This window comes from Numida meleagris, chromosome 2, assembly GCF_002078875.1.
Source record: "Numida meleagris isolate 19003 breed g44 Domestic line chromosome 2, NumMel1.0, whole genome shotgun sequence".
In the NCBI taxonomy this organism is placed as follows: domain Eukaryota; kingdom Metazoa; phylum Chordata; class Aves; order Galliformes; family Numididae; genus Numida; species Numida meleagris.
In genome coordinates this window covers 134,545,733-134,569,064 of record NC_034410.1, presented here as the reverse complement: position 1 = coordinate 134,569,064, position 23,332 = coordinate 134,545,733, and the positions used below count along the sequence as shown (strand labels likewise).

The window sequence follows — 23,332 nt, the reverse complement described above, 5'->3', positions numbered from 1 at the left end:
CCCACACCCTTCTTTCTAGCTCAGCATCAGAACAACTTCAGAAGATTCCCTTCATGCCCTCACCCCAGTATGGATACAGCTTGGTGGCAAAGTGCTCCCCTGCACTGAACTGTTGCTTAGATCTTTCTTGTCTGAGTTGCTACCTTTGAAAAGTCAACTCCACCACAGTTCATTGCATCTGTCTTTAAAAAGACAGACAGTTAACAATCCTTTTCCAGTGGAATACTGTAGCATTCTGAAGCCAGAAGTCTATTTTGGACTGCAAGTTCTCATTTTGAGCATGTACTCTACTTGGGCATCATACAGGGAGAGACTGCAAGCTGAAGTTCAGGAGGTGCATTCCATTGCGCCAATCAGAAACCCTAATATTAAGCCGTGGCAACAGAAAATGGCATTATGCTGAGGTCTCTTTGGATGTATTTAGACTGGGTGGTAAGTGGATATGGTTGCAGGTTATGTAGTCTCCTCTTCCTGCTGTCAGAAATGAACCCATATTAGGCAGGAATCAAGATAGTTTAACCTTGGTGCATGGCTGCATTTTCTTTGAATGGGATTTGATTGTAGTGTAAGAGTGTACCTGAAAACTCAGAAGTGCTTTCAGGTAAACTAATGTAGATACAATTCCATGAGTATTTGTTCTTAGCCTTTAAAATGTCTTGAAGACTCCGTAGCTTCAGGAGAATGTTCACTGATATAGAATGGCTGTTTCAATGCAGTGGAATCCCAACACAAGGATAAAACTTGTTTGGTGGTAGTGATGATGATGAGTGAAGGGAAAGAAAGGTGCTTTGAAAGTTCACTTTCTCTAGAACAGAAAGCAGGAGGGCTAGTGACAGAAGATGGATGCACGTTATTGAAAAGCGCTGACAAAGCCTGCACTGTAATATCCCATGTTTATTGCTTAAATGGAACTTATCAAATGGAATTTTTCTTGAGAGTTTTTTTCCCCTGAGATGCCAAATAAGGTAGGTAAATAAAGGAGGTTGTATCATGTTGTTCCTCCCTTACCTCAGTGTATGAGGCCAGGGCAAGCTGTATAGAGCCTCTCTTGGATGTTGCAAGACTGCTTTGTCACAAGGGTTATAGAAGGAGGGCACCAGTGAGGAGCACTGTAGCTGGGTGGTGTCAGAATTGCAGACTGGTACAGGTTTTTCAGCTGACAGCACCAGAGAGGATTATGTCCAAAACATCTTCCAAGGCTTACCAGTGAGTGCAGGTGTAACTGTCTGGAGATTGCTTTGAGTTCCTGTTTTGTCAGTTGGACTTCTGAAGTGATAAAGCTAGCTTGCAGAGGTGTTGGAGGGCTGCTGCTCAGTACACTGCATATTGAGTTTCTAGGTTAGGGATGCCGCCTTGTCCCACCTTTCTGTTCTCTCTTTTTGCTCAAAGGATATGGTCTTTGAGGCAAGGACTCCCCTTTCTGTGAAAAAGAGATCCTCAGAGGTTAGTCTGAGCAATCCTGTTATGAGTTATTTTTCATGAAAGCTGTTGCCTTTGACTGGATACAGGTACTTAGTCTTGAAGATAAACAGCTGAACAACTCATCGTTCAATTATTTGCTCAAAGCACGCAGAGAATGTCATTCTGCAAGGTGCCAAAGGCAAAGATGGAGAGAAGGCCAGAAAATTGAGTAATCTTGAAGTCTTCTGTAGCCATCTGGTTGTTGTTCATCAAAATAGCAAATAGAAACATGAGAAAGAGCTCCAAACAGAGCAAGAAGCATGTTTTTTTTTTTTTTTTGTTGTCGTTCTTTTTAAAAAAATCATTGCATATTGCTTTTCTTTTTTGAATGCTCTGTGCAGTTTCACTTGCCACACCCCCAAAAATACTGGAAATAGTACAGAAAAGGGCATTCAACTGGTTAGAGATCTGGTATGTTCTTTGAGGGAAAAGTCTGATTCTTTAGCCTGAAAATGAGATGATCATGACATTGATGAATAGTTTGGAGAAGGTGAAGAAGGAGCTAATTCACAAGGCAGAACAATGAAGGCGCTGGATTTTATTCTTAAGAAGTAATTAAAAAAAAAAATACTTTTCTGTCTAACACACAGTGCCTTGGGTGCAGCCTTCAACCTTGGGCCATTCTTAACCTGCCAAGGAAAAATTAAGTCATACACACTGCTCTTGCAGCATTCCCTTAAGCATACAGAGCTAGACTTTGTCTGATCCATCCTGAACACTTCTGTGAGAAAGTCTAGCTCATCTTGTGTGCGTTCAGAATAACTCACTTCAGGAGCGGTGAGTAACCAAGAGGAGGATTGGTTCAGGGCAGCCCAGAAGGACAGGGAGGAGGTGGGGAGCTGGACACTGAGCTGTAAGAATCTGAACAGATGGCAGTGTGTAAGATGTATATTGGGAAACGGGAGCTACATAAAAACTGTTACTGCTCCATAACAGGAACTGTCTGCTACATCAGGCCAATGGGACTGGGGTGCAAATAGAAGTGGGGCCTAGCTTTAAGCTGCAGCTGTAGAAATGGCATCCTGTCCATTTCTATCTAACATGGAACCTTGCTAGCTTAATACTTTTCAGTCAAACACTAATATCGCTACTTCTCTCTATTCCCCTGTGCATTTGCTTTCCTCTGCCCTTTTTCTATGGGTTTGTTGTTGTGTTTTTCTTTTTGGTGGAGGGGGTTTTGGTTGGATTGATTTGTTTCTCTGCAAATAATGTAGTGAAAGGAAGAAACAGACTTTTCATAATGCTGTTTCAGAAATGAAAAGAAAGACGAATTTTAATGTGTGTAAATAGAAGCTTTCTCCTGGATCTCCCTCTGGCAAAATAATTTCCTGCTTTCATCTAATGGTTTGTTGCTACGTGGACCAGCTGTGGTACTGGAAGGAGTAGGATACAGTGGTACAGTAAGCAGTAGGAGGTGAAGAATTTCACTGGGGGAAGGAAAGAAGACATTTCTAGGCTCTTTCACTAAGTGAAAGATGGGGTAACCTCGGGGAGCATAGAGGCGGTTGAGAGCAACCATTGAAGTTCCATGTGTTCAGCAGGCACCGACTTTCATTAGGTGTGGCAGGGCAAAGGCAGAGATGTGTGTCTGGAACAGTGCACCTCTGCAGCAGTACTGACTTATATGCATCTGAGCTGGGCTTGGTAGGCTGCATAGGCTCAGTTTGTGGTGGACTGTGACTAGCTGATCTCTGAAGGAGAAATATTTAGAAGGCACAAGTTTTCTTATTAACAAGGAATGAAACTGGTTGTTAATTTGTTTTGCAATCAATTGTTCAAAATACATTTTTGTAAACATGCAGTCTGTGTTACTTGCATTCTTTTTTACTTTTTACACTAAGATCCATTTTGCTCTGAGCTAATTCATTCTCACCAGTCCCCTTCTTTACCAATGTTCTCCTCTTTACACCCGTGCTGGATTTGGGCTAGACCTGTCTTATTCACTGAACTGGTCCGTTTTTCAATGAGTCTCTGCTGCTAGTGTGAATTCAAGAGCTGCTTGTACCAATTGTACATTTATTAAAATAGAATGAGAAAACGCTTCAGAAATAATTTGGCTGCCCAGTCATTGTCTCTGCTTTTCATCACGCAATCCTGTTGCTGTTACAAAAGGCAGAGCTTGCATCGCTGAGGCTTCAAGGCCTGTCTAGCGTAGTGACAGTATGCAGGCTGTCTCCCGAAGAGCAGGTGGAACAGAAACCTCTTTGTTTAGCAGCATTGCTAAAACCAATGGAATAAGAAATTGAAAGTGGATATTGCCGTATATAAGGAGAACAGGTAGTTTCCAGTACGAAAATTGTCAAAAATGCAGGAAGGTGTGGAGCGTAGTTTGAGAAAGAATGGTGTGTAGTGGTGCTTGGCTTGGTACCATGGGGTAATTCCACAGTTGCAGTTGCTTTACACTTTGTCTGGCTGTCCATGTCTGAGCTTTGAACCCAAACCTCCTGGTGCAGCTCCTCAGTAACAGCACTTTGCAGAACTCCCCACAACTCAGCTCTGGTTTTTGGCACAGCCTATTTGTAGTTGCTTAATGCTGATTTTTTGCTGCTGACCAACAGAAGCAGATAGCTATGCACCTGTGTTACTTTAACAAAGTCCTTTGGGACTTCTGCTTTCAATTTCTGGTAAACTCACATTACCTGTACTGAAGTAGAAAAAAGATCCTGAATGACTTGGGCTTCTTGGTTCTGTGTGGATACTTCTCATGTGCTGGCTACTGGATAGGAGGATCGGAGCAACAGTAGACAAGATCTTGAAGGCAGTTTGTCAGTGGGCTGCCTATGGTATTTTCTAGATGGCAACATAAGCAACGGGCTGGATTAGTATGAGACTTTGACTACAGCTTCATCTGGTCCAAAGTAATAGGTTGGTGGAACTGTGCTGGTTTACATCAGCTGGCTGTATGGAGAGGTAATTCCTATAGGTAAAAGTCAGACAGTTTCTCAAAACTAGAAGCTGATTGGTGAGGCAGATGGACCTAGCTTCTAGAAATTTGGGAAGACACTCACATCCTTCTGGCTTATTTGGTCAATGTGAGCATCAGTCTCTGTCTGAAAATCTGTTCTCTATGTGAATGTCTCTCTGCATCTGACCCAACCCAGTTATAGTGGTTTGTGATTGATATCAAGGAAAAACCCTAGGGATGCTGTTTGTCCAGTCAGCACTGACGTGCAGCACCTGGAAGCATATAGCAGCCTAAATGAAAGAGCTGACTGCAGAACATTGCATGGTTGGAGATTTTGCTCTTGATGAGGACCCAAGCAAAAATGGAAAGGTGAGAGCTGCTGTCTAGAGGTCTTACTGAATGCTATCTTCTGGAAAGACCTGTTCAATCTTTGTGACTCTTGATATTTGGATCCTTTATAAAGGGTCTTTGCTGTGTCTGACCTGAGTTCATGTTCCGTCTGTACGGACTAACTTCTGTCCTTTCCTAGGGAAGTGGCATTTTATGATGGGAGTAGTGGGTGGTTTGTATGGACTTACCTCCTACCATTGTGCAGCCAAGCCTGTGGCATGAATACATAAAAGAGAGCTTGCATGTTTGCAAGTATTTGACATTTGAAAATTTTGTAAGGATGTAGAGGTTGGATATGTGTCTCCTGTGCCTGCTTTTTGTCTCCAAAGAGAAAAAGCTAGCACATGACTGTGATGCACACAGAACACAGCAGATGAGTAAGAAGATGCTATTTTTACTCAATCACTTTTCAGTATAGAGCAATTGTTATTGCGTGTAACTCGAGCACTTGCCAAATTTGCTTTAATGTAGTCTTAATTGATCTGCTTAAAATTTTAAGCAGCCAGCAGTATTCCCACTGAAACAAGTAGTTCAGACACGTTTGATACAGGAGGCAGTGGAGCACGCAGAGGTAGTGGCTGATGGTAGATTTGATCATATGAGCCTCAAGCCCACAGATGGGGAGAGACTGAGACTTCCCATCTGGCCCTGCAGAACGTTGGGTGTATCAAGGCAGTCCTTTGAAGAGAGCCTTCAGGCTTTCCTCAAGACAAGGTTTACAGAGTATCCTCTAGTAAATGTGAGGGCCTTCCCCCAGATGCCAATAGCTTGCTGTGGCTCTTGGTGACTTTTGTGTACCATCAGGCGTGCTCAGACAAGCTGTTTCTTGGCTGCTTGCCATCTGTGAGGCAGACGTGTATGGGAGGAAGGCAGCTAGGGAGGCAGAGCATTCGCATGCCCTGCAAGCTCTTTCTTAGAGCTACATACGCATGCCCTAAGGGATCTGCGTGGGTGCAGAGCTCTGCTCATGTAGCAGCTTCTTTAGGGCAATGAATTTTCCTGCTCTGTCTGCACAGAAAGGACTTGGCTTTGCATTCTAGCATGTGAGAAAATACACTGTGTTGGATTAATTCTTTTCCTTTCACAGTTTTTTTTTTTTTTTGGCAGATGTGGTCATTTTCCAATTTTTGGGTGCCCAGACTACTGTTATCTCACAGTTTCTGCCTCTGATAACTTGGCAGAGTTAGACCTTCAGTCTTTTCTTCAAAGTTCTGGAAAAGTGGCTATTTTCCTGTAGATTCAGCTCTACCATTGAGCTAGGCGTACAAGAGCACTTAAGTACCTTTGTTTTAAATAATGGCTGGTTTTCTAAATGTAATCTCTAGATCTATGTCATTGTATGCCAACACCATTCATCATGTGCTTGTTGCTGTGCTGAGCAGAACACCCAGCCTCCCTCCTCAGCAGTAATAAGTTCCCACCACAGAAAGCTTTCAATCCATGTGAAGTAACAATTGTTGGGAAACCTGAAGACAGGCTCAACTACGATCAGTTGTTAGGTGGGGTTTTCAGCATACGACTAGCTGGTAGGCATAAGGGGAAAGGAGGGCTTCAGGGATTCCAAAGTGGATGATGAATTGTATTTCTGAAGCATATAGATAATGTGTGGAAGAATACTGGAAGAAGTTCTGCTTCAAAGTGTGGTGATACTACTGATACTTATAGCATTAGGCTCATAATGATATGGAAGTAGGTGTGTCTGTGGACTTCTATTATCTGGGAGTGCTGTAGTGGGTTCGATCTGTGGGAGAGAAGTGCTGAGACTGTAAGGATATTGTCAAGGCAGTGGTATGGGGAAGTGACCTGAATGCAGTGGGTGGGATGACCTAGCATTAACCAAGGCCAGGAGAAAAAGAAGTAAGAGTCTGGAAAAGTATTTTAGCAAGAAACTCCTTTGGCTGTAGTTAAAGAGAATCTTTTTTTCAGATGAACGCTGTTAATTCCCAGAAGAGATGAGCTTTACAATTAAGACATGGGAGAAATTCAGTTGTGATAAAGTTGGTGAATTGAGATTTCTGTAAGAGCTCCTCAGATCAGCCCTTTACAGAACTTAAAGCCCCATAGCTGTCAGCTCCCCTGTACATTTGTATAGCCAGTAGTGAAATTTAGAGCTGGTCTTCTCTGGGTGAAATTATATCAGGTGCTAGTTTAAGTGGAGGGCATGTTTTTACTGACCAAGCCTTGACCTCTTTCCCTGCTTTTAACAAGTGTGCCTTCCTGAAGGGACGCAGCCAGCCAAGGCTGCAATGAGAGTAAAGAAAGAAAGAGGGAAGCTCTTTCCTTCTCCCTCTGGAAAATAAATAAATAAAATAAAGTTGTCCTTTTCTTCCAACCTAATATCAGTAACTAGGAAAAAATATTTTCTGAGGCAGCCCATGTTTCTTTTAAACAATCAACTCTTTTCAATAAAAAGGTAATGGGGGTGTACGTATTTGCCAGCAGCCTTTCCAATTTTTTTTCCTCCTGTATCCTGAAGGAGCACAATATAAAGCATTGCTGTAACAGCACTAACATTTGTTACTCTTGAAGGAATGATAAGCTAAAAGTCAAACAGCATCTTGCCACCTGATTCATTTATTTCTTAAACCATCCAGGTGATGATACCATGTTATCATCAATCTGGATCATTTGTTCCCTGTAACGTACAGTGAATTGGTGCTGTAGCCTAGAAGGCTTTCCTTGTTCATCCCGCCTTCCTCCTCAATATGTATTGTTCAGGGCCCATTGGGAAGGGAGTTGCAGTTCATGGGAAGCTTGCTGCTGGAGTGTTCTTCCAGCTGGCGTGAATGCTCACTGTGCTTTGTGATTTCTCGATGGTGAGCACTGACAGGGGGCTGGCAGCTGGACACTGTGTGTTTCTGGGTGCTGCAGAGGTGTGTTAGCATTCCGAAGATGTGTGAGAGAGTCCTCCTATTCAGCTAGGCAGGGTCCTTGCAGAAGACAGTTTGGTTATTTTATGGATGCAATTCCTCACCAAGTGTCTTCCACCTCTGGCTTCTAGCCTCTGTGTGAGCAGGCTTGATCAGAAGGGAGCACTTCTACAGGGTGGTTAGGATACCTCTCAGTTTTGTAGAAATGTGGTCTGAAATCTAACAGCTAACAGAACAGCTTCCATGTACGCTGGGCAGTGGAAAAACCTGTCTTAGTGGATCATGTCCATCTTTTCTGTGATCTGAACTGTAATTACTTTTTTTCTTTCAGGTAGGCAAATATCTAGAAGAAAATAACAAGTGAGTGTGGTCTAGGAGAGAGGGAATTTATTGGTATCTGTAGACACACAGTAATGTAACTATAAACCACAAAGAAATCTTGAAAACTCTCTTGGGAACTTAAAATTGCTGAAGACTTCATCAGAATGGCTGGGCAGGTTCATGATACCACCCCATAAGGGCTGTGTGGCCAGAACAAGTGAAGCCCATTAGCCTCACTGCAGAATATAAAGGGAATTTTGCATTATTTTTCTGATGCAGAAAGAGGTTCTGCAAGGGAAAAACCAAGCAGCTGTCTTCAAGTTCAGCTCCACTGCAGTCTTGTAGTCATGACAAAAGCAAAATCTGGGAAGGGGTGAGTATGGCACGTATCTAGAAATACAAGACTCAAAGTTAGGAGATGCCTCTACTAAGGTTGTTGAGTTCTGAGTGTTGATATTTTGGTATGACTCAGTGGTGTGGCTGGGGAAAAGCCGTAGGAAGGAAGGAGTGACTTGAGGACAGTCATCTGTTCTCTCTCCTCACCGATGACAGGCAAGGTCAGAATGAGGAGACCTGCTTTGGCTTTGCCTTCTGCCTTCAGCATTGGATTGAATGAGGGAGAAAAGACTTTCAAGTGAAAGAGGTCCAGCTCCTCCAGTTAGGGAAGACTACTTTGGAGTTGGCTTGGGAAACTGGGCTCTGTAACAGCTCTCTGTGAAGAAACTGCAAATGCCTGGCCTGCTGGAATAAGAGGGAAAGATGGCAGGTATGAACAAATGTGCAGGCTGCTGCATATCCCTCTTCCTTTCCATGCTTTTAGGTTCCTTTACAGTCACTCACAGTAAGAGTGGAATTTAGTTCTCTTCTGTTTTTTGTTGCAATTTACTGGTTTTCTCTTCACCAGTGACAGATTTTTTTCTCTCTCTTAGAAATAATGGCTGCAATCTGTAATAAAACATCACTTTCTATCACTCACTGTTGTTAATGAATTACCCTTTATAATGTTTCCTTGACTTGGAGGTAGGAGATATTTTGATCCTTAACTTAGGGATGTATTTGTTGTGGTCCTTGTACAAATCTTTCACTGTTTACAGATATGTGGCTGCTTTGAAAAGCTGAAAGAGAAAAGGCAAATTTTTGTCCCTTTGGGTTTCCTTTAATTCTGCACCAAAGAATTCCTATTAATTAGTATTGTCCTATAAGACTTTGGAATTTGAGTAATGGATATTCAAAGGGTGCTGTAGTTGAAGGGCCCTTTACCTGTTCTGAGGCTGCTGGAGCCTGTTTTCTATGAGAGGCTTTTGGGGCTGATCACGTAGCTGCCAAAGCTCCTTCCCCTGCTCTCCACCCTTTGCACCTAAGCCAAGCAAGAGTGAAAGGGCAGCCTTTATTTTGGCTTTACATTGTTTTTTGGGGTTTCTATTTGGTCTATCGAAGATTGCACAACAGTATGTGAGCAAAGCTCTTCTGTGTCTAGGGGAAGTTTGGGCTATTAATTACCAGCTGCGCTAGGAGTAGCGCAGGAACAGAAATCCAGCAATCTGCTGCTTGCATGAAGGGGAAGTTGCCTTAGGATCTTTACATCTTAAAATCTCTGCGTGTGCCAAGGAAGTTGTTAAGGCTTCTCTCTATGTGAGTGCTGGAACTGTGAAATTTCAGGCAGAAAACAATTAAGCTACCACCGTAGTTCTAAAAGTGCATTTCTATGGTACGGTTTGTACTCGTTTGCTTTCTTTTTTCTTCATTTCCTCTGGCTGCTTTCCTTATCCTGATGTCGTTAGTCCGCACCTCATTATATGCTCCTAGAAAGTGCATCCCTTGTGCTTGTTAGGATGGTGTAGGTGGTGATTTGCAGCAGTGCAAAGCGCTGAAGGGGAGATAATCAGCTGGGTAAGTCATTACTCTATGCAGAGATGACTTTCTGACTTGCTGTGCGCAGCTTACTTGACCCACATTGTTTGGAACCGTGAGCGTTGTAGTTAATAGAAAATGTAATAGAAAAACTTTAACTTACTTGCCAAGAAAAGAAAAAAAGGTACAGCTGAAAGATAAATACAGGCTATATATTGTCCTACACTAGTAAAAGCTGTAAGTTGAGAGTCTTGGACCCTGTAGCAGTGCCAGTACGGTGCAGTGTGACACAGAGGCCTACATAAAATGGACTTATACGATGCTACATTCCCTCTCATTTTCTTTCTCAAGTATCTCACCCTGGATCCATGTCAAGCTACAGACAGTTCTTTTGCTGTTGTTTGACATAACTCTGTTCCCATATGGCATTTCCTAGTACTTTGTGATAACTGTTCGCAACATTTGGATTCTTCTTTCCTAAGCAATGTTTTCTCTGTCATATTTTTCCCAGCTATCCATTGCAATCTGAATCCAAACGGTATTGATCACCCTGTACCCACAGAAGGTATTAATCTGCAACTTGAAGGTGAGGGAGCTGAATCCCCCTCTGCCAAGAACAGCAGTGCTCCAAGAGGACCTGAATCAAAAGAGACGCCCAAGAGGCAACAAGTCGAGCCAGAAATATCTAAGGTAGGTAGGACTGGATCCTTAAATATTTTAATTAGTCTTTAATAATCCATGCATTTTGAAGTCCTAACTGCTTAAAAAACATTTATCATCCTATTGAAGACATACAAAGGTACGAAAATAAGTATAAGGAAGTATGTGCTACAAAAAGGAGGTATTCCAATTCTGCTGTTTCTTGTTTGAAGTGCAGGTGAATGTGAGCATTCTGGGCACATCAGGTATAGGAAAATCATTTGTCACATTAGATACATTGTATTAGTTTAAAATATATAAAAGAGTATTTGAAAAAAAAATGGGGAGAGATCCTTTAAAAGCCTTATTGTTTTCTTTGACCTTGCAAGGTCTAAAACCAGGTCTTGTGAGGGGGAGAGAGGAGGATTTCTGCAGAATGGAAAATCTCTTTTTTTTTTTTATTTTACTGCATCTGACACTTTAGAAGTTAGTAGAGCAAATAAAATATTCATGTATTTCTCTCTTTATTTTTTTAAGGCTTTTTTAAGGTCAGGTACAGTAACAATTAATCCAGTGACTGAACAAAAAAAATAAGAGTATTCCCTACTATCATCAGTACAGCAAGTCTTACAAATATGTATACAATTGTGATGTATTTACTTTTTAGAATAAAACAACACTGAATGTTTTGAACATTACCCTTAACAATAAAGGCTTGATATGAATTCTACACTATGATATTTATCTAAAATGTCTAGTTATAAATGAGTACAGCTTAGACTCATTTAATTCTGTCTTTGTCATTGAACTAGATCCAGTTTGAGGTAGAAGAGAACAAAATCTCCCATTGGACTCAATCCTTGTGAGTCCTTCCCAACTCAGGTTATTCAACTTTCAATGAAAATCACTGCTTTTTGTAGTCTGTTTTGTGGCCAGTTATCAAGCGTGCTGCTGATCTCTCTTGAGCCCTAGGCAAATGTGTTTGTGCTAAGTTGATTCAAATAGTTCATATGGTGTAAAGACCATCACATTTTGTATGTCCTTTGAGACAAAGCTCAGCTAAAATGCGTTTACCTAGCCTTTTGCAGATAAAGGCAAGCTTGAGTCTGCCCTGTTTCAACCTCACCAGATGCCAATCTACCCTGTATTGAAGACTCAGGTATGTTGAACTTGGAGGAGATCTTAAAAGTTTGAATGTGAGCAGGCTTAATGGTGCAGTGGGGCTTCCAGTTGAGAACAGGCTTGTTGCTGTCATGGAACACAGACAGTTTAAGCTCATCTTTGCTTACAAAAGGCTCATTTTAGTGGAAAATCAGGATGAGGTATATCGGTGATTTAATATAATGGAATCTTTCTCTACTGTGTGAGCTGTACCTGTTGGACTGATGAATAGAAAACCATTTCCAAGACGCTGCTGGAGATAGCCAGGGGAAGAGGGGAAGCATACTGCTCTCAGTGTAGTAAAATCAGCCATTAGCTTCCTACATCTGATTGCAGTAGCTTTATGTAGAAAGAGTGGAGCATGCTTCAGATTTACCAAAAAACAACCGACCAACGAAATAACCCCACCCTAAACTAAACATTTTGCTTGATGGAATAAGCTTAGCATGATAGCATCAGGCTAATCAAGTGGGCTACTTCTTTTCGGCCCTGTTAGTAACTTTGTGGTTTTTCATGTCTGCTATTAATTTAGTGATGTTTCTTATCTGGATTTGTATGTTACTGCTTGAGATGGCATGTCTTTTCTGGCTTATTCTCCTTAAATTTCAAAATCATATTGTTTTATCCTCTAAAATGAGAATATATAGTTGGGATTGTAACTTGTGTGGCTTTAGGATTGAAAGTAAGCTGTCTTTATGACACTTGATACATGCAGTCAAGTCTGTAAGTGGAAAGATGAAGGGAATAGAGGAAAGTTTGGTAAATAAAACAGTTGGACAGATCCATTTGTTTTATATTTCCTCATTGTGCAGTTATTTTTAAGAAAGGTTTGCAGTCTTGTGTGTTCAGGTAATATTAAAACATGCACTGTATCCACAGTAGGGAGACTTACATTGCACAAAGCATCGCAGTGCGCTGAATGCCATTTAGGATGCCTTATAGAACATCTTCTCTGCTGTCAGCTATCTAATTTATCTTCATTGGGACCAATTCCAGCCCTTTTAACCACTGGCAATTCTAAGGTTTTGCTGTCCAAAAAACTGAAGAGAATCTTCTTTCTAATGGAGCATGTTCTTCTTTTTCTGTCCTCAGCTATGGACTTGGGGAACAGTAATAACTCATGGGCTGCAGATGGATTTTAAGTTCTTCTTACGTCGCTACTGTGTTGCAAACAGGGGAGTACAAGTATTTGTTCCTAAATTTGGAATGCAGACAGCAGAAAGTGTAGCATCAGCAAAGGAGCCCTCATTTAGAAGCTCCTAATGAGTATGGAATCTAATTTTCATAGAGTGAGGTGCAATTTAAAAAGGAAAGTGGAATAATGATCTCAGTTTTCCTTGGACTCTGCTGAAGACCCAGCTTGTTACGTATAACAAATGTAAGCAAGTCCAAAAAAGTCTCCGATTGCTTGTGTCTAAATGATGTCCACGATTCACTGATGCTTTAAAGTATATTTTTTATATCTGTAGACAATGTATTTAACTAGAACCTTCTACATCTAACCTCTATTGTGCATGTTTTCTAAGATTCTCTATTTTACTAAGATACTACTTCTGATTCCTTTGTGTGGTCAGTTAGGTTTTATTTTGTTTATTTTTACAAGAGCCCTACTGTAGTCCCAAGTGGCCTGCCTCATTGTGTTTATACAGCCATAACTATATATGATGCTGAAAGTTTTACTACACTTCTCAAGTCCCATACTTCTCTCAGTAGAGACTTTAAGAGAGGAAGTCTTTCCAAACCAGGGTCAGAATATCATCTGCAGCACAAAAAGCTCTACTGAGGCTGCCCAAATGCTGTACCCATGAAGTGCTGTTTGTTGCAAGCATGAGACCCCAGTCTGATCTACCACTTATTAGAATTTATTTATAGTCTATAATATAAGTAAATAATAACTTATAAATAAATTTATAATTTATTCAGGGAGTTTTGTTTCTTAAGTAAGGTGCTTATATCTGATTTGTCTCATGTGGGAGCATCAACAGCAAAAAATAAAGGTTTTATAATGGCAGCCACTGCAGTTAGATGTTTGTGTCAGTAATGGCAGATTTTTGTCTGAATTAGAGATGAATTAACAGTCCTTTGAAATGTTCATGAAAACTCTGTAAGGAAGCTGGTAAATGAAGAAAGGTGTCTTACCTTGTCTTCTGTTGATGACTGCTGTTTAGCCACCAGTAGAGGACACTTTTTGTTATAGTATATGTAGCTCTGTAATTCTTTGGATTGCTTTTCCTTTCTTAAAAAGTAGTTTTTTCCTAGCGACGCCGTACAGCACTGAAGGGCTGACTGTGCTCACTAGCAGGAGGACGAGCATTTATTGCTGCCTGCTGGGCCCTGATCAGGATCAATGTGAGTAAAAGTAGCTCTTTCAGCCTCACAGAATGGCTTTGGTTGAAAGAGACCTTAAAGACCATCCAGTTCCATCCCCCTGCCATGGGCAGGGTTGCCACGCACCAGATCAGGCTGCCCAGGGCCTCATCCAAACTCACCTTAAGTACCTCCAGGGATGGGGCATCCACAGCTTCTTTTGGCAGCCTGTGCCAGTGCCTCTCCCCTCTGAGTGAAGAATCTTCCCCTAACATCTAATCGAAATCTTCCCTCTTTTAGTTTGAAACCACTCCCCCCTTGTTCTGTCACAGACTTCTGGAGAGCTCAGCACTGCTGCAGGAGTGCTTTGGATCTATGTCTGGGAAAGTGTCCCAGCAGAAGCTAAAAGGCTTCTGAGTAATGAAGGTGGTAGCAGATTCTTTTCAGAAATACAAAGATATTGTATTACTGTCTCCACTCTTCTGAAACTTTCTGGTGGCTGTAAGATATATGAGCAAGAACCCAGACTTGGGCTGGCTGAAGATGAGAAATGTTTCTCCTGGGAAAGTGAAGGTTCAGCCTGATCCTGCATGGTCTATTCCACTCCTTTGCGTTTTGCTTTAAAATTGTGCAGCTTGGTGGAAGGGTGCCTGAATTGCAAACCCATAATTATATTCCAATGCAGGTGCAGACCCTGGATGCTGAAATGTTGCTTTACTAACAGCAAGTTTGCTTTTCTAGTTGTATTTTGTTGAGAGGTAGGTAACAGATCACCAGTGGTCTAAAGGTACTACACTGAAAACCACTTCCCAATATTAAGTAGATAGTACAAGTGTTGTTTTTACATTTGATTTTTATTATTTTAAAATTTAACTTTCTTTTTTTTCCCCCTCAGTCTCCTCTCTTTGAAATAGTGATAAAACACATACAGTGTAGGATCTCTTATAGGGATAGCAAAAATAGCAGCAGAACCTGAGTGAAGAGTATTTGTCAAGTAGTTTTATATGTATTAAAATAATAGTAGACAATTGAAATAATTATACTTCAGGGCAATAAGCCTTTCTAATGTTTTGTTCTGTGGCTATCAGTAACATACAATGATTATCGTATTTGCTTCTCCCTTCATTTTCAGTGGGCTTTTTCTCTCATGTTTTGCATAATTAGAAGTATCTATGATCTTTCAGATGCTGATATTTTTGATGTCTACAAACCTCTTTCTTTTTCAGCTTATCATTTATGATTCTGACCTCTGTCTGATGTCTCAAAGGGATGCAGTGAGTTCTACTTCTGTCCCAAGCAGTGAAATGGAAGTGCTGGGTTACTCAGCTGTATTTCAGGCAGCTGAGGCTGTTTTGTTTTGGTTTTATTCCTTACTAGAGGGAATGAAATGCTGGAGTAACTTTACCTGCATGGCAGAATTTAACTAGTTGGTTCAGAATTTAAATCATAATTAGCCAGGAAAACAAAGAAACACATCTGGCATTTTGGGGTCCTGTAAGTCAGCTTGTTTTAGGAGGATAAAGGCCTGATTTGGAGTCCAAGTGTATTTCAGTGTAGAGTGTTTTTCCCCACTGCCATATCTTCCATTCTTGTTAAGTGATGATCCTTGTTTTTTGCGGCGTGATTTCTGCATTCAGCATAAAAGATCTGTCTTCTCCTGTTCATCAGTGCCCTGACCGCGTACCTGGGGATTCTGAAATATCATATGCCCTGACATTAGCTGCATATAAGTAGGAAATCTTGCCTGAGTTCATTTGTTGTGCTCTGCCCAGGACTGTGTAAAGAAAAGAGGGACATATCTAAGGACCATTCTTTTCCTTCCCTTCTCAAGACAGGATTGTTCTCCTGCTGCTTTTCTTTTTCTTCTTTCTCCCTATAGGAATTCAAAATAACTAGCTCAGACTAATGGTTAGCTCATTAGATGGCTCTAAGGAGAGCAGATGAAGTTTACTCAAAGAAGATAAGACCACTATTGACCTTCTGAACTATTTGAAAGGATCCTTTACAAAATTCATCTTTACAAGTAAGCTTTTTGACTACATCTACATCACGAATACTAGGAAGAGAAATTCCTGTTTTTCAACCCTCTTCTGGTTGGACTTCTATCAAAAAAATCAACAGTGAAAACATTTTCACATACACACCCTGTGCTCGTGCAAGTATTGAAGGAAGGCAAGGTGTTGGCCATGGGAAATGGCGCAGCCCATGATGCTGCAGTGTGCTGGGGCTCTACAAACCCACAGCAAAATGGGGGCTCCTGCCCCAGGGGGGAAATGTGTGCATGTGTAAGTTAGGCAAGAGCAGATGGCTACAAGAGAGAGGCAGCGGTGGGAGCTTACGGAGGGAAATGTAGACTGTTTAGACTCCTATTGTCCTGTGAAAGCTATCAATGTGAAATTTGTGATCTTTCCTGTTACACTAATGCAAAAAGGAGCAGCAATGCAGTATGTATTAGCAAACATAAGTGGTAAAAAGCTGTGGTAGCACTCTAGAAATAAGTGAGATGTTTAATACTGTAGACACGTGTAGACACAGACTCATTGTTTAAAAGTGCTTCTCTTCAGCGAAAGAGAAATATAGATAAAAAGATGGAGCGGCTTTTAGAGGAAAAAGCAATTCCATGCCGTGTGCGGATGCATAATGTACTTACACTGCCTGTTCTGCCGCTTACCTTGTTTTGAAGCTGCCCCACAATGCCATCCAACACTCTGCTTTCACTTTGAAGCTACTTTCAGGGTTTCATGGAGATTGCTTCAAAAATAAATCTGTATTTTAATGACACAGCTGCTTTGATGGGGAAGAAAAAATATAGAATTGCCCTTTAAAGAAAATAATAGAATTCTGATTAGAAGGATTACAAAGTGTATTATAGAACCAATTTTGCATTTAAAATAGAAAAGCAGTTTAATGCTTCACTGCTGGCACTGTGGGTTCTGCAAATAGTGCATCTCATCTGAGCTGTAACAATAATTTCATTAATCTGCCACATGTGTTCGCTGGACGCTTCTGACAAAACTGATTAGCAGTTGCTGTAGTCCACTTTTCTCTCTACAAGTGAGAATTTCTTTTCTTTACCATTTCAAATGACATAATTGCTTAGCACTGCAAGTAAAATGTGTTACAATCACAAAAGGGGTGTGTAGATGTAATAGCCTTGATAATGTCTGAAGGGCATTTCTTATGTTATCAACCTTTCAAGCTTTCACTCAGTGAATGAAGGAAGTGATTTCATTAAGAGGCTGGAAAAGGATGGCTGGGGGCAGAATGGAGTCAGTCTTCCCTCAGATACAGTGGGTGGAATAGAGCTTGTTGATGATGAGGGCAACTTAAATTAAGTGCTTATCTGTAAGCGAGGTGCCTAAGCTCCTGTTATGTTTGCTGGAGATCTAGTCAACGTACTTGGAGGAGCACACAGGAGGTTTAAGTTTGACCTGAAGTGGGCACAACTCAGCTGAGACTGCCTATGCTTTATGGATTATGCTGAGACTAGGATGCCAAAATTCACGTGTCAGTTCTGTCCTCAACCTTACCAGCCAGCCCTTCTGCTTGATATTAAAATGGTTACTAATGTTTAATAGAGGCAAAATGTTATGTTAGGAGGCTGTTTCAGAAATTGCTCTTACCTCAATGGATACTTAGCCATACTCAGGTACCTAGTCTATTTCATGATCAGTGTGGTATTCCAGCAAGCAAATGCTGCATAAGCTGGAAAAAATTCTGTCCTTTGGGTTAAATGGAAAAGATTAGACTGTATGTGTCTTCTTTTCCACTTCCTTTCTTCTAATTGATCTTTTACTTTAGAATCCTGTTATTCCCTAGAAGTGAAGTTCTTGATCTGTGTCTCAGTTTTTCCAACTGTAGAAAGATGATAATTAGCATGAGTTAGAACTGTGGTTTCAGTAAAAAGCTGAGCTTTGGAATAAATTTGCTACCAGCGTTTTCTTGTGTTTGCATACATGTGTGACATCGATTCTCCCAAAGCTTTGCCATGTGTGCCTGAAGTGTGGAAAATATTGACAAGGCCGGGCTGCAGTGGAATAATAAATGTTGTGGTATGTTGTCTGCATGTTCCTCTTCTTGTTCATAGGACAGATTCTCCAGCTGTTTTCCATGGTGGGTGATGGTGAAAACCTCCACTGGTGCTTTGTCTTCTCTTTCCCCTGCTGATTTTTTTTTTTTTTTTTTTTGGGAGCAGCTGCTTGGTAAGTAGTAGCATGGATTTAATTGCCTGTGATGCCATGATGTGAAACCCAGACTCTGCTTCCACCTGGGCATAGCTTTACATGCCTGTCTGCCACTTCAGCTCATCTGGGTCAGGGCTTCTAGTTCTGTTAGAGTGCCTTTGTGCTGGCATTAACTGCTCAGGGAATTTGCAGGGCTAGTCTAAAATTAAGAATTATATGCAGGTATGATGGACTCCTGAACTGTTCTGTTTGCAGTGGGAGGAGAGGGAAGGAGGGAGCAGTGCAGCAGCATGTTTCTTTGAATTTTGGAAGTGTCGATGTTACTACGCAGCTGAAGCTTTCACTTCTTGGAAAAGACAAATGCTGTTGGTGGTCAGAAGCAGGATCAAACCTCAAAAGTAATTTCTCTTTAAGAAATTACAGGACGTGAATCCAGTTCCTTCAAGGAATCTCATGAGTTAAGAAGAGAAAAGATTACCTTTTGTTTTTAGGCTCTTTACTTATTTCAGCTTTTGAATGATATCTTGTTCTGTTCGCGCTAATCTGTGATGCTTTTTCATTCTCTTAAGTATACCAGCTGTCATCTTTGATGTGCGAGCTCCGTACTCATTGATACATGGCCGCTTTTTGCCCACGTTTTGTCTTCACCTCCCCTGCCAAACTGCTCCTGTTTACTGCTACAGCCTGTATCATTTCTTCTTATCCGTCCACCTATGGGACTGCTTCTGGAGAAGGTCTAGTGTTACTGAAGGAGCAGTTCGCTGGGGAACATGAGCCTGTGTAAAGTGTGGTGACTGAGGAGGCACATGAATTCAAAGGGAATTTAGGTTTGGAGAGGAACTATGGAAGAATGCAGAAAGACAGAAACAGTGGGTATTATAAGAGTTCAGGAGATAACAGGTGGAGTCTGTTGGGCTGCGGGAGTACTAAGACATCTCCGTCTGATTTCAATTGGTATTGTAAAGGTATTCCTTTTAGAGTCAATCCTTCTTAAGGATTATAAAACAAGACCAGATCCACATGCATGACTATGGCGTGATTTCAGAAATTACAACAAAGCAGCCACTTGCATTTTGGGCAGTTACTCCTTAATTCTTATATTGAAAATCTTACTTTTTTTCTCCAAGCACCTCCACAAAGAGTTCACTAGAACCAGAGTTAACTGTGACCAATTAAGAGAGATGTAGTACTCACTCTTGCTTTGCAAACTGTAGCCTGAAAGAGGAGATGCTGATCCTAGCTTGTGCAGTGCTACCAGAGTCCACCTATTCCTGATTCTGATTGAATAACCATCAGAATCTGCTCAGGGCTTCCTAGCAGTCCTACTTAGTTTACAGCAAAGGCTCAGCATGGGTTTTGGGAGACAGCCATGACCGTTTTATATCTCATAGCAGCTGACAGATGTGGTCTTTCAACCCTTGCAACCTCAAGAGCTGTACTAGCAGAAGCAGCAGTGAGTTTCTGGGGAGAGAGAGCATGGCCACTAGTTTGGGTTGTAGCAAGCTGTCTCACTGACCATTTTTCATAAGAGAAACATTAAATAACCTCTGGCATGCCTAGAGGTAAGTCACACAGCAGTCATGAACACCCTCTGAAGAAACATAACAATTCTTCCATCTCCTTTGCCCCCTAAATCCTCGTCTTGAGTTCATAGATAGTACTGGTGGAGGCTGTTCTCAAAAGATATACTTCATAGAGTGAATTTTTCTAATTTCATCAGTGTCTAGGAATTAATACTGTGATGATGCTCTTTTAGGGTTCGGTGTGTCCTTGACATGCGTATCTAAAAATAGAAAACCTTCAGCTCTGAACAAGTGGAGTTACTACACATCTTGAGGCCTTTTTTTCTATCCTTTACATACAGCGTCTCATAAGTGGGTATTATGTTCTGCCTATTTTCCTTTTTTCTCTAATGTCTGTAAGTGCATCCATCAACTGCTAATGACTTTTCTGACCTAGACGTGCTCTACATTTTTACATTATTTTTTTCCTTGCTTTAAACAAAAGCTTGACAATAGAGTCTGTATCTAATGGTTTTAGAACTGCTATTAATTCATCTTTCATTCAAGGCTGATTGCTTTCAATCTTAGCAGTGCGCTTTAGATTGCCAAGGATTTTCTGAATGCCTTTTCATTAAGAAAAGGTAGATGTGATTGAATTTCAGCATGTTTTTTTGATGCACTGTCTTTTCTATAAATACAGCTTGTGTATAAGTTTGATTATTTTAACTAATCATTGTCCATTATGCATTTTCCTATGGCAGCTAAGTACTAGGGGAGAGTAGTTCAAAGTGGGGAAACTTCAGTGAGTAACTGCAATGAGACAAACGGGAAGAGGAGGGGATCTGACTGCTAGAACTGTGCTGCTGCTCCATGGAGCATGTGGGCTGTCTTGTGAATGGTAAGCAGGTGAACAGGTTAAATGGCACTGAAGAGACAAGGCAAGTGAGACAGAAAATGTGAAAAGTACTATATGTCGCTGGGAGAAAGCTGAATTCTTTAAAAGCTACATTATCTGGAAGCCTCATGCAGTGCCTTGAAAAACTGTCTGGTCTGTCAAAATGCTGTCTGTCAGTAGATGGTGCTCTTTATATCAGCTATTTACTCATGCTCCTTATGCTTGGCTGTGTTTTCGTGTAAAAGTCTGGTAACATTCCTTAACAGTTAATTTCTCTGAATTCTGATGTCTGGGAGATCAGAAAACCTGGAAGCTTTGGCAGGACTGCCAAAAGAGGAAAGGGAAGAAAAAAAAATTACTAGATTACTTTTAAGCATCCTCCATCTTTGGATTTTTTTTTTTTTTCAAACTACTTCTGCTTGAGAATGTGTATTGTCTTCAACAAATAAAGAAGCTTCCAGCAGAAAAACCTTGAACAAAAATTGTGGATTGGAGAAATTGTAGTAGACTAATGCAGTTCTGCATCTGACCTGTGACATGCTGCAATAACGTGGCCTAGAATAAAACAGCAAAGCGGATGCCCTTCGAAGTGACTTAGACAAGCCTGAGCAGTGGGCTCAGGAGAACCTCATGAGGTTCAACACAGCCAAGTGTGAGGTCCTGCACCTGGGTTGTGGCAGCTCCCAGTATCAGTACAAGCTGGGGGATGAAAGGCTAACAGAGCACAGCTCTGCTGAAAAGGACCTGGGGGGACTGGTGACTGGCAAGCTGGACATGAGCCAGAAATGTGCTCTCACAGCCCAGAAAGCCAACTGTACCCTGGGCTGCATGAACAGAAGTGTGGCAGCAAGGCGAAGGAGGTGATCCTGCCCCTCTGCTTTGCGCTGGTGAGGCCTCACCTGGAGTGCTGTGTCCAGATGTGGACCTGTTGGATTGTGTCCAGAGGAGGGCCACAAAAATGATCCAAGGGATGGAACACCTCTCCTTTGAGGACAGGCTGAAATAGCTGGGGCTGTTCAGCCTGGAGAAGAGAAGGCTGTGAGGTGACCTGAGAGCAGCCTTCCAGTATCTACAGGGGAGCAACAGAAAGGAAGGGGACAGACTCTTTTGCAGGGTCTGTTGTGATAAGACAAGAGGAAATAGTTTCAAACTAAGAGGGGAGATTTAGGTTGGATATAAGGAAAAAGTCTTTTACAGTGAGGGTGGTGAGGCACGGGAGCAGGTTGCCTGGAGAGGTGGTGTCTCTGTCCCTGGAGACATTCAAGGTCATGCTGGATGGGGCTCTGAGCACCTTGACCTAGCTGCAGATGTCCCTGTTCATTGCAGGGGATTTAGATTAGATGACCTTTAATAGTCCCTTCCAACTCAAATGATTTTATGTTTTGACAAGTCCTGTGTGGTTCTAAAACTCTCTTTTGCATATCAACTTTGCAATTTTACCGGCTGTTTCTGGATAGATAGGAACTAGCTTGGTTTTAAATGTAATGCTTCTTAGAAAGGACTTACATGAATCAATATGATTGGGAGTTTTACCTGGAGTCATTTATTCATCTGTAGTTGGATGAATATAAAAAGCTGCATGAAAATGAAGATTACCTTATTACTGTGATTGAAGTACTATTGGACCTGCCTGCATTTTTCATTATTCAGAAAATATGCCAGCTCTGGAGGAAAAAAACATTAAACGTGTTAATTGTGCAAAGATATCAGTTGCTGAAGACTGCTGTTGAGATGAAAGCCTCGATCCAGGCAGCAGAACAGCATGGCAGACCTGAAGTGGAATTTGAGATGTTGAAAGTTACTTACGTCTTTATACAGTGCTCTGTGTATAGAACAGCAGCTACATAACCAAAGGGTACATTTTAACTTGTGAGGTGAATTTACCCCTGGAGTGAAGCTTGAATTCCCTGCTGCTTACTGCTAACAATGTTGTTCTCCCTACTAACAAAAACTGAATGATTAGCATGAATTTTTTGTGTAAACTTAAACTGCAAGCAAATGACCCAAGAACAAAAAGTCAATTGTGTTATTTTCAGAAATGTAATTAAAATATTTTTGGTTCTTATTCAGGGCTAGTTTGTCCAGCACGTTGATTCAGATGTCCCCTCACATATCTCTTTCTAGGAAGGATACACAATGCATGTACTGAACACATTTTTGCGTCTGAATACTCCTCGCCATACTGAATTTACCTTCTTGCAGCCCGTCCATCACACTCATCTACTGAAGACCTAAATTCCTTATCCTGAGGTCAGGCAAACGTAATGTTTGCAGCCAGTCATCTTTATCTTGAAAACCTCAGCTCCACGTTTCTAGGGACATCTCACAGCTGCCTGCCTCAGGAAGGCATTGCTGCCACATTTGGGGCTAGATTTACAAAGGGTACCTGGGAAAATCCCATCCCACGCATGGCTTGATCTAGGAGATAAGTTCAGCACAGTAGCTGTATTGCCCTTTGCCTTTCCATTGTTATCCTCTTGTCTCTTCTTGAATCTGATCTGCCAAGTCCCACATGTGGGCTTTATAGCTCCAACTACCTAGACTCTTGAGCAGAGACAGTGATGCTGGCACATTCCTCTGTTTCCTTTTAGGATGAGGACAAGCCTGTGACCTTTCTCTTGCTGGGGCATTCATTTGCCTGACAGGAAGAAGTGCTTCCTGTAAGGGAGGGGAGCTGCTCCCTTTGGCCTGGGTTGGCCTTTGTGCGCGTGGGTCTTGTGCTCTGCATGTTCTTGTTGGCTGACTTGGGCAGCTTCCTAGCCAGAGGGGCTGGCCATTGTGAATCTGTTTGGATGCTATTTGCTTTCCTAATAAAGGAGATAAAAAGGCATTCTAAAGCTTAAGCT

General features: G+C 41.5%; 1 protein-coding gene across 8 annotated transcripts in view; it reads left to right on the top strand.

Moving 5' to 3' along the window:
- Positions 1-23,332, top strand: part of SAMD12 (sterile alpha motif domain containing 12) — a 170,806-nt gene that overhangs the window by 4,623 nt on the left and 142,851 nt on the right. For 7 of the 8 annotated variants that reach the window (XR_002434880.1, XR_002434881.1, XR_002434882.1 and 4 more), the window contains exons 3-4: positions 10,310-10,488; positions 11,516-11,596. Coding sequence is in view for 4 of the 8 variants with exons in the window: in XM_021385786.1 (XP_021241461.1) it covers positions 10,310-10,488; positions 11,516-11,596 (260 nt within the window). In the remaining 4 variants the exon portion in view is untranslated. The remainder of the gene's footprint in view (positions 1-10,309; positions 10,489-11,515; positions 11,597-23,332) is intronic. The other variant, XM_021385784.1, reaches the window with a different exon arrangement.